This window comes from Eubalaena glacialis, chromosome 19, assembly GCF_028564815.1.
Source record: "Eubalaena glacialis isolate mEubGla1 chromosome 19, mEubGla1.1.hap2.+ XY, whole genome shotgun sequence".
Lineage (NCBI taxonomy): Eukaryota > Metazoa > Chordata > Mammalia > Artiodactyla > Balaenidae > Eubalaena > Eubalaena glacialis.
The window spans coordinates 31,704,731-31,725,444 of NC_083734.1; the positions used below are offsets into that span (position 1 = coordinate 31,704,731).

Consider the following 20,714-nt stretch of genomic DNA (forward strand, 5'->3'; position numbering starts at 1 on the left):
GTGAGTGTGTATGTGTATGCTTCTGTGTGTGATTTTGTCTGTATAGTTTTGCTTTTACCATTTGTCCTAGGGTTCTGTATGTCCATTTTGTTTTTTCTTTACTTAAAAAATTTTTTTTCTCTTAATAATATTTTTTATTTTAATAACTTTATTTTATTTTACTTTATTTTATTTTATCTTCTTCTTTCTTTCTTTCTTTTTTTTCTCCCTTTTACTCTGAGTGATGTGGAGGACAGGCTCTTCACGCTCCAGCCAGGCATCAGCGCTGTGCCAGTGAGGTGGGAGAGCCAAGTTCAGGACACTGGTGCACAAGAGACCTCCCAGCTCCACGTAATATCAAACGGTGAAAATCTCCCAGAGATCTCCATCTCAATGCCAAGACCCAACTCCACTCAACGACCAGCAAGCTACAAAGCAGGACACCTTATGCCAAACAACTACCAAGACAGGAACACAACCCCATCCATTAGCAGAGAGGCTGCCTAAAATCATAAAAAGGGCACAGACACCCCAAAACACACTACCAGACGTGGACCTGCCCATCAGAAAGACAAGATCCAGCCTCATCCACCAGAACACAGGCACTAGTCCCCTCCACCAAGAAGCCTACACAACCCACTGAACCAGCCACTGGGGACAGATACCAAAAACAAAGGAAACTATGAACCTGCAGCCTGTGAAAAGGAGACCCCAAACACAGAAAGTAAAGCAAAATGAGAAGACAGAGAAACACACAGCAGATGAAGAAGCAAGGCAAAAACCAACCAGACCTAACAAATGAAGAGGAAATAGGCAGTCTACCTGAAAAAGAATTCAGAATAATGATAGTAAACATGATCCAAAATCTTGGAAATAGAATGGAGAAAATATAAGAAAGGTTTAACAAGGACATAGAAGAACTAAAGAGCAAACAAACAGAGATGAACAACACAATAAATGAAATTAAAAATTCTATAGAGGGGATCAATAGCAGAATAACTGAGGCAGAAGAATGGATAAGTGACCTGGAAGATAAAATAGTGGAAATAACTACTGCAGAGCAGAATAAAGAAAAAAGAATGAAAAGAATTGAGGGCAGTCTCAGAGACCTCTGGAACAACATTAAATGCACCAACATTCGAATTATAGGGGTCCCAGAAGAAGAAGAGAAAAAGAAAGGGACTGAGAAAATATTTGAAGAGATTATAGTTGAAAACTTCCCTAATATGGGAAAGGAAATAGTTAATCAAGTCCAGGAAGCACAGAGAGTCCCATACAGGATAAATCCAAGGAGAAACATGCCAGGACACATATTAATCAAACTATCAAAAATTAAATACAAAGAAAAAATATTAAAAGCAACAAAGGAAAAACAACAAGTAACACATAAGGGAATCCCCATAAGGTTAACAGCTGATCTTTCAGCAGAAACTCTGCAAGCCAGAAGGGAGTGGCAGGACATATTTAAAGTGATGAAAGAGAAAAACCTACAACCAAGATTACTCTAACCAGCAAGGATCTCATTCAGTTTTGGTGGAGAAATTAAAAACTTTAAGACAAGCAAAAGCCAAGAGAATTCAGCACCACCAAACCAGCTTTACAAAAAATGCTAACGGAACTTCTCTAGACAGGAAACACAAGAGAAGGAAAAGACCTACCATAACATACCCAAACAATTAAGAAAATGGTAACAGGAACACACATATCAATAATTACCTTAAATGTAAATGGATTAAATGCTCCAACCAAAGACATAGACTGGCTGAAGGGATACAAAAACAAGACCTGTATATATGCTGTCTACAAAAGACCCACTTCAGACCTAGGGACACATACAGACTGAAAGTGAGGGCATGGAAAAAGATATTCCATGCAAATGGAAATCAAAAGAAAGCTGGAGTAGCAATTCTCATATCAAACAAAATACACTTTAAAACAAAGACTATTACAAGAGACAAAGAAGGACACTAAATAATGATCAAGGGATCAATCCAAGAAGAAGATATAGCAATTGTAAATATTTATGCACCCAACACAGGAGCAACTCAATCCATAAGGCAAACACCAACAGCCATAAAAGGGGAAATCGACAGTAACACAATCATAGTAGGGGACTTTAACACCCCACTTTCACCAATGGACAGATCATCCAAAATGAAAATAAATAAGGAAACACAAGCTTAAATGATACATTAAACAAGATGGGCTTCACTGATATTTAGAGGACATTCCATCCAAAAACAACAGAATACACATTCTTCTCAAGTGCTCATGGAACATTCTCCAGGATAGATTATACCTTGGGTCACAAATCAAGCCTCGGTAAATTTAAGAAAATTGAAATAACATCAAGTATCTTTTCCGACCACAACTCTATGAGACTAGATATCAATTACAGGAAAAAATCTGTAAGAAATACAAACACATGGAAGCTAAACAATACGTTACTAAGTAGCCAAGAGATCACTGAAGAAATCAAAGAGGAAATCAAAAAATACCTAGAAACAAATGAACATGAAAACACAATGACCCAAAACCTATGGGTTGCAGGAAAAGCAGTTCTAAGAGGGAAGTTTATAGCTATACAAGCCTACCTTAAGAAACAAGAAACATCTCAAATAAACAACCTAATCTTACACCTAAGGCAATTACACAAAGAAGAACAAAAATACCGCAAAGTTAGCAGAAAGAAAGAAATCATAAAGATCAGATCAGAAATAAATAAAAAAGAAATTAAGGAAATGACAGCAAAGATCAATAAAACTAAAAGCTGGTTCTTTGAGAAGATAAACAAAATTGATAAACCATTAGCCAGACTTATTAAGAAGAAAGGGAGAAGACTCAAATCAATGGAATTAGAAATGAAAAAGGAGAAGTAACAACTGACGCTGCAGAAATACAAAGGATCATGAGAGATTACTACAAGCAACAATATGCCAATAAAATGGACAACCTGGAAGAAATGGACAAATTCTTAGAACAGCACAACCTTCTGAGACTGAACCAGGAAGAAATAGAAAGTATGGACAGACCAATCACAAGGACTGCAGTTGAAACTGTGATTAAAAGTCTTCCAACAAACAAAGCCCAGGACCAGATGGCTTCACAGGCGAATTCTATCAAACATTTAGAGAAGAGCTAACACATATCCTTCTCAAACTCTTCCAAAATATAGCACAGGGAGGAACACTCACAAACTCATTCGACGAGGCCACCATCACTCTGATACCAAAACCAGACAAAGATGTCACAAACAAAGAAAACTACAGGCCAATATCACTGATGAACATAGATGCAATAATTCTCAACAAAATAATAGCAAACAGAATCCAACAGCACATTAAAAGGATCATATACTATGATCAAGTGGGGTTTATCCCAGGAATGCAAGAATTCTTCAATATAGGCAAATCAATCAATGTGATACACCATATTAACAAATTGAAGGAGAAAACCATATAATCTTCTCAATAGATGCAGAGAAAGCTTTTGACAAAATTCAACACCCATTTATGATTAAAACCCTCAAGAAAGTAGGCCTAGAGGAAACTTTCCTCAACATAATAAAGGCCATATATGACAAACCCACAGCCAACATCGTCCTCAATGGTGAAAAACTGAAACCATTTCCACTAAGATCAGGAACAAGGCAAGGTTGCCCACTCTCACCAATATTATTCAACAGCAATCCAAGAAGAAAAAGAAATAAAAGGACTCCAAATTGGAAACGAAGAAGTAAAGCTGTCACTGTTTGCAGATGACATGATACTATACATAGAGAATCCTAAAGATGGCACCAGAAAACTACTAGAGCTAATCAATGAATTTGATAAAGTTGCAGGATATAAAATTAATGCACAGAAGTCTCTTGCATTCCTATGCAGTATTGATGAAAAATCTGAAAATGAAATTAAGAAAACACTCCCATTTACCAGTGCAACCAAAAGAATAAAATATATAGGAATAAACCTACCTAAGGAGACAAAAGACCTGTATGCAGAAAATTATAAGACACTGATGAAAGAAATTAAAGATGATACAAATAGATGGAGAGATATACCATGTTCTTGGATTGAAAGAATCAATATTGTGAAAATGACTTTATTACCCAAAGCAATCTACAGATTCAGTGCAATCCCTATCAAACTACCACTGGCATTTTCACAGAACTAGAACAAAAAATTTCACAATTTGTATGGAAACACAAAAGACCCTGAATAGGCAAAGCAATCTTTTTTTTTTTTAAACAAAATTCACATTTTATTTAGGTTGAAATAAACTATACAAAATTGATTTTCTTCACCAAAAATAACAGCAATATTTTCTGTATTATTCCTAGATAAACCACAAAACACTTATTTTTGTAGGTTTTCTAGGTTTTGCTTGAAAATCAAGATGAGGCAGTAGATATAGTCATGGAAAAAGACAGAAGAAAACAGACTAATCAGTTGTCAGTATCCATGGTCTCTGATCCTGTCTTGACCATGAAACAGAAGTGTTCAACATATACCTGTCAAAAAGCTTATGAAGATGTAGGCTCAATAAAGGAATGTAAACAGCAACAATCAGATGTGGAACAACAATGGCAGGCTCTTCCATTCAAACTTTAACTATAACTTGTTCCTTCAACTGCATTTGATAAAGGCAAAATCTACACTGAAATCCTTGTTTGGCGAGCTCACATGTTTCTCTTACAGCCTGATCATTTTAACGGTCCCTTACAGATTTTTAACAGCATACTTAAAACTCCTACTATTCAAAGGTCAGTCATGAGCTTCATTGTAATGTTTTATAAAATGTATTCCTTCCTCCCATACCTCCTCAAAATTTATTTCTTCAAAGAACTGATAACTAAGTACCTGACAATTGGATCCACAGTGACAAATGTTATATCTAAAATGACTTAACTAATACAATTCAAACTAATACAATTTCAAAGTGCCATTAGCAGAGACCACACAGAGTGTAACATGGTACTTTCAATGCTATCTTCTGGTCTCCAAAGCATGGGACAGTTAGGTCTCCAAAGCATGGGACTTCAAACGGGCCATTTAAACAGGCAGATTATCAATGACTAATGTACTCAATGGGAGGCCTACAGGTCAAGATATTCAGTGATTAAGTGGCCTACGTACACCTTACAACTTTTCTGTAAGATATTTTCAAATTTCTTACAGATTTTTTCAAATATCAAATATAAGAGAAAGCTTATTTTAAAAGTCTCTTAGGTATTTTCAATGGTTTCTGAATTATCTGTAGGAAGCTCTGACTTACTTGTATAGAGTTTGATATATGTATCCACCATTAAATCCAAATCGTGTTTTATATCAAAATTTTTGTTAAGCAAAGCCAAGTTACTTGACCTTTGGTCTGTCAAAGTGTTCCTCAGGTATGCTTTGAGACGCTTTCGTCCATTTTCATAGCGTTCATTCTCAACCTTCATCACAGGAAGAATACATAGGACCTTCAGCAATGCATAAACATTAGGAAAAAACTTGATGTCTGGCAGATGAAGGGCTTCATAAATAGTGGATGGAAGTTCTATATCTTTCCCTCTGTGTTTCCACTTGATTCTCCAACAATGCAGCTCAGCAGAGAGTGTGTCAGGATTAGGTAAATCACTTCTGTACATGTAAGCATGATGCTCCTCTGATGTATTGAATTTAAGCTGTCCCATGACAGAGGGTACCAGAGACAAGCATTTAAGAGCTTTGAGGTGTTGTTCTGAGAATATATCTTTCAGTTCCTGAATAATGTGTTCCACTGTTGGAACACTTAGAGTTTCTTTATAGTAACTCTCAGAGGTTAGCTGAGATTCCAGGTTACCGTGCTGAGCTCTGCGAAATTTCCCTGGGAGTTTCATCTGAATATCAATTTTGGCTGCCAAATTTGTGGCTTCCTCAAACCAAAATTCATGATAAACTTCGATATTTTCCATCACTTCATTTAGTGAATGCAGCACTGCAGTCAAACTACTGGCTGCAAAGAAGACATCAGAAGTTTGCCCCTGAAGATTTTTCCCAAAGGCTCTTGTAAAAGACAGAACATTTTTAAGAACAACAATGGTAACGATGAAGTCAAAATCTGTTACTGCACTACAGAGTACAAATGCTCGGCCAGCTCTACAGTTATTCCATCTAACATTTGTGTCACTATTTATACCATCTAAACATAAAACAAGTGCTTGTAGGAGGTCCACTAAGATTTCAAAAGCATCATGCCTGCCTGTCCACTGAGAATGGCAAATTTCCTTCAGTTCTTTGCCCCTTTCGTCATTGTTCTGAAATAGGACAGAAATTACATTGTCAAGCTCTAAAAGCAGTTGTGGTGATCGATGGAAAAAAGAACAAACTTCCTCAATTGTTCCTAACGCGACAGATACTCCAATAACAGGCACTGATTTTGCCAACCACATATTTAAGGCACAGGAAGAGCAGAGTGTGTAGATAGCTTGGGGATATTTCTCTAAAAGTCTAGAAGCAACAACTTTCATTTTGGAAGAAAATCCACTGGACACAATGTAAGCCTGGCCACGACAGTACTCCATGTTTAATCCCCACTTCTCAGTTATCGTAGTGTGAAATTTCACAGCCAAAATTTCTGCATCAGCTTCATAAGGCAGGAAGCCCACAAATTCCTCTCTTAGGTTGTGAGCTTCGTCAACAAACCTCACCAACACAGGCAGGTGCTCTTCCCCTGCTATGTCCACCACATCGTCAGTGACGATGGAAAAGAAGTGAGAGTCTCTCACTTCCCTGAGGGTTTCTTCCCGAATGCAGCTCTCACAGATCTCTAGCATCTGTTTCTGCTGTGTTTTTGAACAGAACAATGTGTTAACTGCTGTTGTCTCAAAGCGCTTTCTCAGAACCTCTTCACCAGAATTGATCTGGCACTCCAGCAGTGCTTGAAAGTTATCAGGAGTAAAGAGACCTTCTGGGATTTCATCAGCTTCATGTCCATCCAGAAGTATGTTCTGTTTTCCCATAAGAATCAAAATTTCAAATAAAGATTTTAAGTATTCTTTGTTTTCTTTCTCTTCAAGGGTTAAAGGTAAAATGTCTCCATCCTGCTCTTCACCCCCTTCTTCTGCACTGGGGTTCTGAGCATTGCTGTTGTTTATTTCCTTATGTTTTGGTTCCTGTTCAGAAGTTTCATCAATTTTTTTCTGTTTCAGTGTCCTGATTTCATCTTCACTCAATTCTTTTATTCGTTTTCTGTGTCTACTGTGTGGATTATTCAAATGGCTGGTAAGATCAAATATTGTTGGTATTGCATTATCTCGAAGAACTGTCCTATAAGGGCTAGTTCTACAGATCATAGATGTCTCAAAGTGTTTGGCACACAATCGATAATGTTTATTTAGTTGATCAGGTGTTTTATCTTCTAAGTCTGCTCTCCTACAATTCTCCACCCACTTCTGGCATCTGGCTGGATCCCGCGGGAACCTGAAAAAGGCCAGGTCTGACTGCGTGCTCTTCCGCGTGCAGTTGGGGGCTGCGCAGAAGTTCGGCATCGTCGTCTGCCCGCCGGCTGGCCCAGCCCTCCCCTCCCCGCCTCCTCAGGGCAGCCCGCCCGCCCGTCGGGGCCGGGGAGGGGAGCCAGCCAAAGCAATCTTGAGAAAGAAAAACACAGCTGGAGGAATCAGGCTCCCAGTCTTCAGACTATGCTACAAAGCTACAGTAATCAAGACAGTATGGTCCTGCCACAAAAACAGAAATATAGATCAATGGAACAAGATAGAAACCCACACACATATTGTCACCTTATCTTTGATAAAGGAGGCAAGAATATACAGTGCAGAAAAGACAGCCTCTTCAATAAGTGGTGCTGGGAAAATTGGACAGATACATGTAAAAGAATGAATTTAGAACACTCCCTGACACCATACACAAAAATAAATTCAAAATGGATTAAAGACCTAAATGTAAGGTCAGACACCATCAAACTCTTAGAGGAAAACCTAGGCAGAACACTCTATGACATAAATCACAGCAAGATCCTTTTTGACCCAGCTCCTAGAGAAATGGAAATAAAAACAAAAATAAACAAATGGGACCTAATGAAACTTAAAAGCTTTTGCACAACAGTGGAAACCATAAACAATATGAAAAGTCAACCCTCAGAATAGGAGAAAATATTTGCAAATGAAGCAACTGACAAAGGATTAATCTCCAAAACATGCAAGCAACTCATGCAGCTCAATATCAAAAAAACAAACTACCCAATCCAAAAATGGGCAGAAGACCTAAATAGACATTTCTCCAAAGAAGATATACAGATGGCCAACAGACACATGAAAGAATGCTCAACATCATTAATCATTAGAGAAATGCAAATCAAAACTACAATGAGGTATCACCTCACACCAGTCAGAATGGCCATCATCAAAAAATCTACAAACAATAAGTGCTGGAGAGGGTGTGGAGAAAAGGGAACCCTCTTGCATTGTTGGTGGTGGGAACGTAAATTGATACAGCCACTATGGGGAACAGTATGGAGGTTCCTTAAAAAACTAAAAATAGAACTACCATACGACCGTGAAATCCCACTACTGGGCATATACCCTGAGAAAACCATAATTCAAAAAGAGCCATGTGCCAAATGTTCATTGCAGCTCTTTTTACAATAGCCAGGACATGGACGCAACCTAAGTGTCCATCAACAGATGAATGGAGAAAGAAGATGTGGCACATATATACAATGGAATATTACTCAGCCATAAAAAGGAAGAAAACTGAGTTATTTGTAGTGAGGTGGATGGAACTAGAGACTGTCATACAGAGTGAAGTAAGTCAGAAAGAGAAAAACAAATTCCATATGCTAACACATATATATGGAATCTAAAACAAAAAAAACAAAAAAAACAAAAAAAAAAATGATCAGAGGAACCTAGAGGAAAGACAGGACTAAAGATGCAGGCCTACTAGAGAATGGACTTGAGGATACAGCGACGGCAAAGGGTTAGCTGGGACAAAGCGAGACAGTGGCATGGACATATATACACTACCAAACATGAAATAGATAGCTAGTGGGAAGCAACCGCATAGCACAGGGAGATCAGCTCAGTGCTTTGTGACCAGCTAGAGGGGTGGGATAGGGAGGGTGGGAGGGAGGGAGATGCAAGAGGGAAGAGATATGGGGACATATTGTATGTATAACTGATTCACTTTGTTATAAAGCAGAAACTACCACACCATTGTAAAGCAATTATACTCCAATAAAGATTTTAAAAGAAAAAAAAAAAGAAAATGTCCCCCCAAAATGAGCAGAGTGGAAATAGACAATCGACAAAAAAAGAAAGTTAAATGAATAGCATACAAATAAGATAGTCAAATTCAGTATTGATCAGGGACTTACTAATTAAAATTTCAATGAGATATCACTTTTATCCACCAGTGTGGCAATTTAAAAAAAAAAAAAAAAGGATAAGAACTACTGCTGGCAGAGATGTGAAGAAAAGTACACTTGCATGAGTTCCTTTTGGAAATATAAATATTAAACCATTTTTACAGAAGTATGAAGGAAAACTTACTAAATTTAAAAATAAATGTAACTGTAGTAATCCCTCTTCTGGAAATCTGTCTTAAAGATATAAATGTCCTAGTTGAATACTTTAGCATATGCATGTTTATTAAAGTGTTCATAGTGGGCATAAATACCCGTGAATAAATGACTATCAATAGATTGGTTGAATAAACTATGCACACCCACAATATTGAATATTATGTAGCCAAAAAAAAATAGTTATATCAATTGACATGGATAAATTTCTATTAGTTATTATTGAATAAGCAACACAAAAACAAATGATTTAAATTAAATTTTAAAATAAATATGCATGTTACACAGAAAATTATGTATTTCCAGTTTCATACACAAGTTTAAATATTTGTAAAATGTACAGCTTTCAACCATAATTGTATATGGTTAAATGAGGTGGGAACAAATTTGGAAAAATACAAAAGTGGACACCAGGTTTTTAAAGTTGGTTACCTGTGGGATGAGGTGGGGGAATTGGTGGAAGTGGGTGGAGAAGAGGAAAAGAGGGAAGTGAAAAGTAATTAAAGAAAAAAACACTGCAGTAAGATAAAATAGAATATGCAATATGATACTCTTTATATAAATAATACATATGAGTACATATATGTTTATAAAAATTAGAAAAAAAGTTAATGTCTACCAACATGAGATGTATATATTGTCAAGGTAATAAAAATAAGTTGTTCAAAATTAAAGACAGTGGTTCCCTATTGTAAGTAGTATGGCTCTGGGTGGGAACAAGAGGTATGAGATGCAATTGAAGAAGGGTGCCTAAGGTCTCCAAAGCTATTAACATTTGTTACAACATTGTTAATTTTTATATCTTATGTATACATGCTGTATATTGGTTTATATATATGAAATGTAGCATAATATTAAAATGCAGTTCTACATGCAATATGTAAAATTACTTAGCAAGTAGCTAAGTAATGTGGGAAGCATGATTTTTTTTTTAATAAAACCAAGCAAACAAAAACCTAAAACTTCCTAAAACACACATATAGTTTCAGAAGCTACATGTATGTCAGGTTTCAATTTAATATAGATTCATGAACACAGAAAAGTTGTGGAAGGAACTGTGAAAGAAAACTCAAAATGGAGTTTCTAAAGAGAACTCTCTAAAATGGAGCTTAGAGACCAATGAGGAAGTGAGACTTAGCACATCTCAGCCCAGATGGAATTTGAATTTTTGACCACTTATTGTCTTAATGCAGGCATCCAGAACATCTTCACAATATTCCAGAAACTCAAGAAAATTATCACACCCTTACCGTAAATAACTGATGAGATATTTATTTCTTGCATAAGAGCCAACCATAATACTTTAAAGACAACTTTAACAACCTTGTGGCATTTCCCTTTATAAACCCCTGACACTTTCTCTTCCCTAGAACACTCTTTCAGTTTTATCCAAATCTTTGTCTCCCAAATTGCAATTCCCAAGACCCCAAAAAAGCTCTCTGTTCTTTGCAGCCTCCATCAACAGAGTTTAGCAAGGATTTTAACACTGAATGGAGTTTGGGGATGAAGTGGAGTGGGATTCAATGATGGGAAAGAAATTTTGTTATTGTTTTGCCTTTGTTTACCTTTCTACTGTATTATCTCCTTGTGTAAAAAACATTTCTCATACTACTGTTGCAATTTGGAAAGGAAAAAAAGGAAAAAAAAAAACCTTTAAGAGAGAACATTACCAAAAATACCTATGTAATTGGAAAAATGAGATTGATACACACTTTGCTAAAAATATTTTTCTCCCTTTAAATTCAGCTCAAAAGTTCCCTCTTTCCAACAGTCTTTCTTGTATTTTTTATCTCACATCAGTATAGATTCTCCCTTATTGCGCATTGCATTTGACTGTGAAAATCAATGTAATTACTGGAATTATAACAGTTTATTTGTCTGTTTCCTTCACTAGAGTTGGGATTCCAATGTTTTAAATCTCATTATTTCTGGTTTCTAGCATGGTCCTAGAGTCCCTACAGGAATGCAATACATTACTGAGGGTTCTCCTATCACTTCACTATTTTATTTTAATGAGGTAGCAAAATAAATAATATAGACAATAAATTTTATAAAAAATCTAAAAACATGAATAATCTCAAATCCAAGAGTAATATCTACCAAAATGTGTGCTATTGTGAACAAGGAAATATGAACTAGGTGCTTTGTTCAGAGATAGTACTTTAATATTTATGGGAAGAAAGGCATCTTAGAAAAATAATTTAATACATATGTGTGTTTTCAAAAGCTGTGGCCAAGGTAAGGTGGGTGGTATCATTGTTTCAGGTATTTGCTGTGCACCTTGTGAGAAGAATATACATCTCCATTTCATTGACATTACACTTGGATTCACATACATTGCTGGTGGGTGTGTTAATTGGTGCAAGCATTTTGGAAGATTGTTTGGCAGTATTTAATAAAGTTCAACATGTGTGTCATTGGAAATAGTCAATAAGCTATCTATAATAAGAATAGAGAGGAACCAAGATGGTGGAGTAGAAGGACGTGCTCTCACTCCCTCTTGCAAGAACACCAGAATGACAACTAACTGCTGGACAATCATCAACAGGAAGACACTGGAACTCACCAAAAATACACCCCACATCCAAAGACAAAGGAGAAGCCACAATGAGATGGTAGGAGGCGAGCAATTACAGTAAAATCAAATTCCATAACTGCTGGGTGGGTGACTCACAGACTGGAGAACACTTATACCAAAGAAGTCCACCCACTGGAGTGAAGGTTCTGAGCCCCATGTCAGGTTTCCACCCCGGGAGTCTGACAATGGGAGGAGGAATTCCTAGAGAATCAGACTTTGAAGCCTAGTGGGATTTGATGGCAGGACTGGGGGAAACAGAGACTCCACTCTTGGAGGGCACACACAAAGTAGTGTGCTCATCGGGACCCAGGGGAAGGAGCAATGATCCCAGGGGAGACTGAACCAGACCTACCTGCTAATGTTGCAGGGTCTCCTGCAGAGGCAGGCAGTGGCTGTGGCTCACTGTGGGGAGAAGGACACTGGCAGCAGAAGTTCTGGGAAGTACTCCTTGGCGTGAGGCCTCCCAGAGTCTGCCATTAGGCCATTAGCCCAACCAAAGATCCCAGGTAGGCTCCAGTATTGGGTTGCCTCAGGCCAAACAACCAACAGGGAGGGAACCCAGTCCCACCCATCAGCAGTCAAGTGGATTAAAGTTTTACTGAGCTCTGCCCACCAGAGCAACAGTCAGCTCTACCCACCACCAGTCCCTCCCATCAGGAAACTTGCATAAGCCAATTAGATAGCCTCATCCACTAGAGGGCAGAGAGCAGAAGCAAGAAGAACTACATTCCTGCAGCCTGTGGAACAAAAACCACATTCACAGAAAGATAGACAAGATTAAAAGGCAAAGGGCTATGTACCAGATGAAGGAACAAGGTAAAACCCTGGAAAAACAACTAAATGAAGTGGAGATAGGCAATCTGCCAGAAAAAGAATTCAGAATAATGATAGTGAAGATGATCCAGGACCTCGGAAAAAGAATGGGGGAAAAGATAGAGAAAATGCAAGAAATGTTTAACAAAGACCTAGAAGAATTAAAGAACAAACAAACAGAGATGAACAATACAATAACTGAAATGAAAACTACACTACAAGGAATCAATAGCAGAATAACTGAAGCAGAAGAACGGATAAGTGACCTGGAAGACAGAATGGTGGAATTCACTGCTGCAGAACAGAATAAAGAAAAAAGAATGAAAAGAAATGAAGACAGCCTAAGAGACCTCTGGGACAACATTAAATGCAACAATATTCGCATTATAGATGCCACAGAAGGAGGAGAGAGAGAGAAAGGACCCGAGAAAATATTTGAAGAGATTATAGTTGAAAACTGCCCTAACATGGGAAAGGAAATAGCCACCCAACACTGGGAAGCACAGAGAGTCCCATACAGGATAAACCCAAAGAGAAACAGACCGAGCACATAGTAATCAAATTGGCAAAAATTAAAGACAAAGAAAAATTATTGAAAGCAGCAAGGGAAAAACGGCAAATAACATACAAGGGAACTCCCATAAGGTTAACAGCTGATTTCTCAGCAGAAACACTACAAGCCAGAAGGGAGTGGCATGATATACTTAAAGTGATGAAAGGGAAGAACATACAACCAAGATTATTCTACCCAGCAAGGATCTAATTCAGATTCGATGGAGAAATGAAAAGCTTTCCAGACAAGCAAAAGCTAAGAGAATTCAGCACCACCAAATCAGATCTACAACAAATGCTAAAGGAACTTCTCTAAGTGGGAAACAGAAGAGAAGAAAAGGACCTACAAAAACAAACAAAACAATTAAGAAAATGGTCATAGGAACATACATATCAATAATTACCTTAAATGTGAATAGATTAAGTGTTCCAACCAAAAGACACAGGCTTGCTGTGGATGCAAAAACAAGACCCATCTATATGCTGTCTACAAGAGACCCACTTCAGACCTAGGGACACACACAGAATGAAACTGAGGGGATGGAAAAAGATATTCCATGCAAATGGAAATCAAAAGAAAACTGGAGTAGCAATACTAATATCCGATAAAATAGACTTTAAAATAAAGACTGTTACAAGAGACAAGGAAGGACACTACATAATGATCAAGGGATCAATCCAAGAAGAAGATATAACAATTATAAATATATATGCACACAACATAGGAGCACCTCAATACATAAGGCAACTGCTAACAGCTATAAAAAGGAAGTCGACAGTAACACAATAATAGTGGGGGGACCTTAACATCTCACTTACACCAATGGGTAGATCATCCAAAATGAAAATAAATAAGGAAACAGAAGGTTTAAATGACACAATAGACCAGAGAGATTTAATTGATATTTATAGGACAGTCCATCCCAAAACAGCAGGTTACACTTTCTTCTCAAGTGCGCACAGTATATTCTCCAGGAAAGATCACATCTTGAGTCACAAATCAAGCCACAGTAAATTTAAGAAAATTGAATCATGTCAAGCATCTTTTCTGACCACAATGCTATGAGATTAGAAATGAATTACAGGGAAAAAAACGTTAAAAACACAAACACGTGGAGGCTAAACAATACATTACTAAATAACCAAGAGATCACTCGAGAAATCAAAGAGGAAATCAAAAAAAACCTAGAGACAAATGACAATGAAAACACGACGATCCAAAACCTACGGGATGCAGCAAAAGCAGTTCTAAGATGGAAGTTTATAGCTATACAAGGCTACCTCAAGAATCAAGAAAAATCTCAAATGAAGAATCTAACCTTACACCTAAAGGAACTAGAGAAAGAAGAACAAACAAAACCCAAAGTTAGCAGAAGGAAAGAAATCATAAACATCAGATCAGAAATAAATGAAAAATAAATGAAGGAAACAATAGCAAAAACCAATAAAACTAAAAGCTGGTTCTTTGAGAACATAAACAAAATTGATAAACCATTAGCTAGACTCATCATGAAAAAAAGGGAGAAGACTCAAATCAATAGATTTAGAAATGAAAAAGTAGAAGTAACAACTAACAAAGGATCATGAGAGATTACTACAAGCAACTACATGCCAAAAAAATGGGCAACCTGGAAGAAATGGACAAATTCTTAGAAAAACACAATCTTCCAAGACTGAACCAGGAAGAAATGGAAAACATGGACAGACCAATCACAAGTAATGAAATTGAAACTGTGATTAAAAATCTTCCAACAAACAAAAGTCCAGGACCAGATGGCTTCACAGGGGAATTCTATCAAACATTTAGAGAAGAGCTAACACCCATCCTTCTCAAACTCTTCCAAAAAATCGCAGAGGAAGGAACACTCCCAGACTCATTCTATGAGGCCACCATCACGCTTATACCAAAACCAGACAAAGATACTACAAAAAAAGAAAATTACAGATCAATATCACTGATGAATATAGATGCAAAAATCCTCAACAAAATACTAGCCAACAGAATCCAACAACACATTAAAAGGATCATACACCACGATAAAGTGGGATTTATCCCAGGGATGCAAGGATTCTTCAATATACACAAATCAATCAATGTGATACAGCATATTAACAAATTGAAGAATAAAAACCATATGATCATCTCAATAGATGCAGAAAAAGCTTTTGACAAAATTCAACACTCATTTATGATAAAAACTCTCTAGAAAGAGGACATAGAGGGAACCTACCTCAACATAATAAAGGCCATATACGACAAACCCACAGCAAAAATTATTCTCAATGGTGAAAAACTGAAAGCATTTCCTCTAAGATCAGGAACAAGACAAGGAGGTCCACTCTCACCACTATTATTCAACGTAGTTTTGGAAGTCCTAGCCACGGCAATCGGAGAAGAAAAAGAAATAAAAGGAATCCAAATTGGAAAGGAAGAAGTAAAACTGTCACTGTTTGCAGATGACATGATACTATACATAGAGAATCTTAAAGATGCCACCAGAAAACTACTAGAGCTAATCAATGAATTTGATAAAGTTGCAGGATACAAAATTAATGCACAGAAATCTCTTGCATTCTTATACATTAATGATGAAATATCTGAAAGAGAAATTAAGGAAACACTCCCATTTACCATTGCAAAAAGAGAATAAAATACCTAGGAATAAACCTACCTAGGGAGACAAAAGACTGGTGTGCAGAAAACTATAAGACACTGATGAAAAAAGTAAAGATATTACCAACAGATGGAGAGATAAACCATGTTCTTGGATTGGAAGAATCAATATTGTGAAAATAACTATACTACCCAAAGCAATCTTCCAATTCAAGGCAATCCCTATCAAATTACCAATGGCATTTTTTACAGAACTAGAACAAAATATCTTAAAATTTGTATGGACACACAAAAGACCCTGAAGAGCCAAAGCAGTCTTGAGGGAAAAAAACGGAGCTGGAGGGATCAGACTCCCTGACTTCAGACTATACTACAAAGCTACAGTCATCAAGACAATATGGCACTTGCACAAAAACAGAAACATAGATCAGTGGAACAAGATAGAAAGCCCAGAGATAAACCCACGCACATATGGTCAACTAATGTATGACAAAGGAGGCAAGGATATACAATGGAGAAAAGACAGTCTCTTCAAGAAGTGGTGATGGGAAAACTGGACAGCTACATGTAAAAGAATGAAATTAGAACCCTCCCTAACACCATATACAAAAATAAACTCAAAATGGATTTGAGACCTAAATATAAGACCGGACACTATAAAGCTCTTAGAGGAAAACATAGGGGGAACACTCTTTGACATAAATCACAGCCAGATATTTTTTGATCCACCTCCTAGAGTAATGGAAATATAAACAAATGGGACCTAATGAAACTTCAAAGCTTTTGCACAGCAGCAGAAACCATAAACAAGACAAAAACAACCCTCAGAATGGGAGAAAATATTTTCAAACGCATCACCTGACAAAGGATTAATCTCCAAAATATAGAAACAGCTCATGCAGCTCAATATTAAAAAAACAGACAACCCAATCCAAAAATGGGCAGAAAACCTAAATAGACATTTCTCCAAAGAAGACATACAGATGGCCAAGAAGCACATTAAAAGCTGCTCAACATCACTAATTATTACAGAAATGCAAATCAAAACTACAATGAGGTATCACCTCACACCTGTCTGAATGGGCATCATCAGAAAATCTACAAACAACAAATGCTGGAGAGGGTGTGGAGAAAAGGGAACCCTCTTGCACTGTTGGTGGGAATGTAAATTGATACAGCCACTATGGAAAACAGTTTGGAGGGTCCTTAAAATCTAAAAATAGAATTACCATATGATCCAGCAATTCCACTACTGTGCATATACCCAGAGAAAACCACAATTCAAAAAGACATATGCACCCCAATGTTCATTACAGCACTATTTACAATAGCCAGGTCATGGAAGCAACCTAAATGCCCATCGACAGACGAATGGATAAAGAAGATGTGGTTCATATGTACAATGGAGTATTACTCAGCCATAAAAAGGAACGAAATTGGGTCATTTGCAGAGATGTGGATGGACCTAGTGACTGTCCTACAGAGTGAAGTAAGTCAGAAAGAGAAAAACAAATATCGTATATTAACGCATATATGTGGAACCTAGAAAAATGGTACAGATGAACCAGTTTGCAGGGCAGAAATTGAGACACAGATGTAGAGAACAAATGTATGGACACCAAGGGGGGAAAGCAACAGGGGGGTGGGGGTAGTGGTGTGATGAATTGGGCGATTGGGATTGACATATATACACTGATGTGTATAAAATTGATGACTAATAAGGACCTGCTGTATAAAAAAATAAATAAAATTAAATTAAAAAAAAAAGAGAAGGAATAGAAAAGAATTTTATTTCAGCCAAACTGAGGACTATAGCCTGGGAGTCACAAATTCAAGCAGTTGAATTGTGTTCTGTTAGACTACAAAATGAGGGAGGCTTATAAAGGCAAAAACCACAAAACTACAGAAGTTGTTTGTTAAGAATTATAATTGGAGCTGGCAAGAAGTAAGCGTTCTTGTTAAGCAAGGATTGTTTGGGGTCCAAAATTATTGCCTAGTTATAAGGGGAGAACTTGAGACCATAAGGTTGCAGCTGGCAGATTCTAGCAAATATTGTTTTTGAGAATGGCTTGTGTTGTCCTTGAGTCTGATTCACTTCAGAAAATTCAAGTTCTCAGTGACATAGGAGCTTGTCTGAAATCACATCCACAATGGCCACCCAGCTCCATTTTGGATGCCTGAACCACAGTTACTCCATTTTGATTTTTAAAATTCATTCTTTTCTTTAATGATTAAAGTAGATGTACAATGTGTGTTTGATAGGCTGCAAAGAGGCTGTTTTAGTTAGCATAAGGTTTAAGTTAAATTATGTATAAGCCAGAATGGCTTCCCCATACCTGAATATGTGTAAATTTCTTCTATCTTACACGTATGCTATGACTTAGAATTTTTATTACTAGGAATATTGTCAACAGAAAATATATTAATAGTCATGTATAAAAATAATTACAGCAGGATTATTAAAAATAGCCCAAACTGAAAACAATCTAAATTTCCTTCAATATTAGAATGAATAAATAAATGTAGCAACATCATGCAAGGAATATCTACATATATCTGAATGAATGAAGTACATAAGGATCTGATGATATAGATGAATATAACAAACATAATATTGAGTGAAAGTAGCTAGTCACAAAAGAGTTCATATAGAATTGTTTCATCTTTAAATCTATAAAGGTCAGAAACAGCCAGAATTAACCTACTGTGATATAAATGAAAATAATTGCTACATTTGGAGAGGTAGTGATTGGGAAGGGTCATGGACAGGATTTTGGGGATATTAGGATGTTGTTTTTAAATGTAGAAGAAAATACTTTGGGGACGTGTATATATTTGGAACTGTTATAATAGCCCTGACTAAAAAATTATAAATAAATCAGTGGATTTACTATTTTCTGGACCATTCAATTAACTCTATTCCACCCACAAGTAACATCCCTAAGTGTGACCAGTAATCAATGGAATACATCTGGAAGATAAAATGTCAGAGTGGTGAATCAGTCTTAAAAGCTAAAATACATTCTTAGTATTAGAAAAAACATGAAAATTAAAAAAAAAAACACAAAACACTACTGAACATTATAGTGAGTTATATATGGAGAGAATATATGAATGTGCATCATAACATACATACGTCGACTATATCAAATATACTTCTCAGACATGTAAATATTTTATTTAAAACAAAAATTTCAGCAAAATTTTATGTGATTACCACATGACAGATATTTTTCTAAATTTTTATTATCTCATTCAATTCAGGGTACAATTATTATCTTGATTTGTCAGACAATGAAACTGAGGCAAAGACAAGTTAACTAACTTGTTAAAGATCACAGAGCTAGAAAATATTGGAAATCAGAATTTAATTCAGGTAGTCTCAGATTCTGTACTAGGTTACTTCTAAATAGAAGAAATGATTTTTAAAAGTTAAAAAAAATACTCTTGTTTTCCTCCATATGTAAATAAACATGAATATACAAAACTGTTTTACTTAAACATTTGTATAATGCAACATTTCAAAAGGTTTCTGAGTACAGTTGTGATTTATGTTAACTAAAAAAAAAAAATCTGACACTTTTGTAAGTTGTATAAACGGCAGAGAGTTTTTGAATTGGAAATGATCCTAAGAATTCCTTTTATACAAACATTCACTCAAATAAGATTTTATTCTATGACCTCCCTTACATTATTAGCTCCTACTCAAAATTCCAGTGCAAGAAACTGGACCTAGCTCCCACCCCCTCTCCCCCCACTTGCCACATTCAATGTCTTCTTTTTATTCCAATCATTTCTGGAAATTACCAGGTATTTTATAAAAAGTTTACTGGAAAAACAAATGCTTTTTTAGATATGTTTATGAGCACTTTAGCTTATCTCTCCTACTTCTATGTATGTATTTGTCCTTACCCTATAAATGTGGTACACACCAGTCTTTAAAGCACAGAAAAGAGGTAAAAACAATCCTCTGGCAATAATCCATGAGTCAGGTTATCTATTCACTTGCCTTTGATCCTTGCTCTTCTCTCTTCTGCTTTTTGAGCCACTAATTTGCTGCCTCAGCTCCTAATATCTGCCTCATGCTTCGTCTGGAAAGAGGGTTGAACACTAGAACTCCAATCCATCAGATCTTGAGTTAATTACACTATGCTTATGCTGTTTCTAGACTACATTTCCCAGGTTGTATATTATAAAGTGTATATTGTGGTTTTCATATCTTTCACCATGAAGATCAGGCTTTTCTGAAAGTGCTCTGCTCTTCCAGTGACCTTCAAATTCAGAGCAGCTGAGAAGGGTCTTTGATGCAGAGCCCGACCTGTGCAGTGCAGTGGGGTGGCTGCATCCCTGCCTCACAGACATAACTGGCATTATGAGGAGTCCTGTTACACTGCTCCTTCACTAAGTGTGCTTTCAGTGTAATCTCCACATTTCATTTGTTTATTTACCTCATTCTATTACCTGCTTTTAAGCCAGACCTACCCCAACCTCTTCCTAGGCAGTTGATTATTTGTTAAGAACCATGAGAAAATATTTTATAATAAATTCTTTCAAATCTTTTCTTGAGTTACACTAGATGATAAATATTGAGATTTCTGATTGTCATTATATGTCTTA

The 20,714-nt window shown here is 36.6% G+C and overlaps 1 protein-coding gene across 1 annotated transcript; it reads right to left on the minus strand.

Moving 5' to 3' along the window:
• Positions 1 to 5,203: 5,203 nt before the first annotated feature.
• On the minus strand, positions 5,204 to 7,492 carry LOC133080229 (52 kDa repressor of the inhibitor of the protein kinase-like). Its single transcript, XM_061176110.1, has one exon. The coding sequence runs from the start codon at positions 7,490 to 7,492 to the stop codon at positions 5,204 to 5,206; it is 2,289 nt and encodes a 762-aa protein (XP_061032093.1).
• Between the last annotated feature and the right edge of the window lie 13,222 nt (positions 7,493 to 20,714).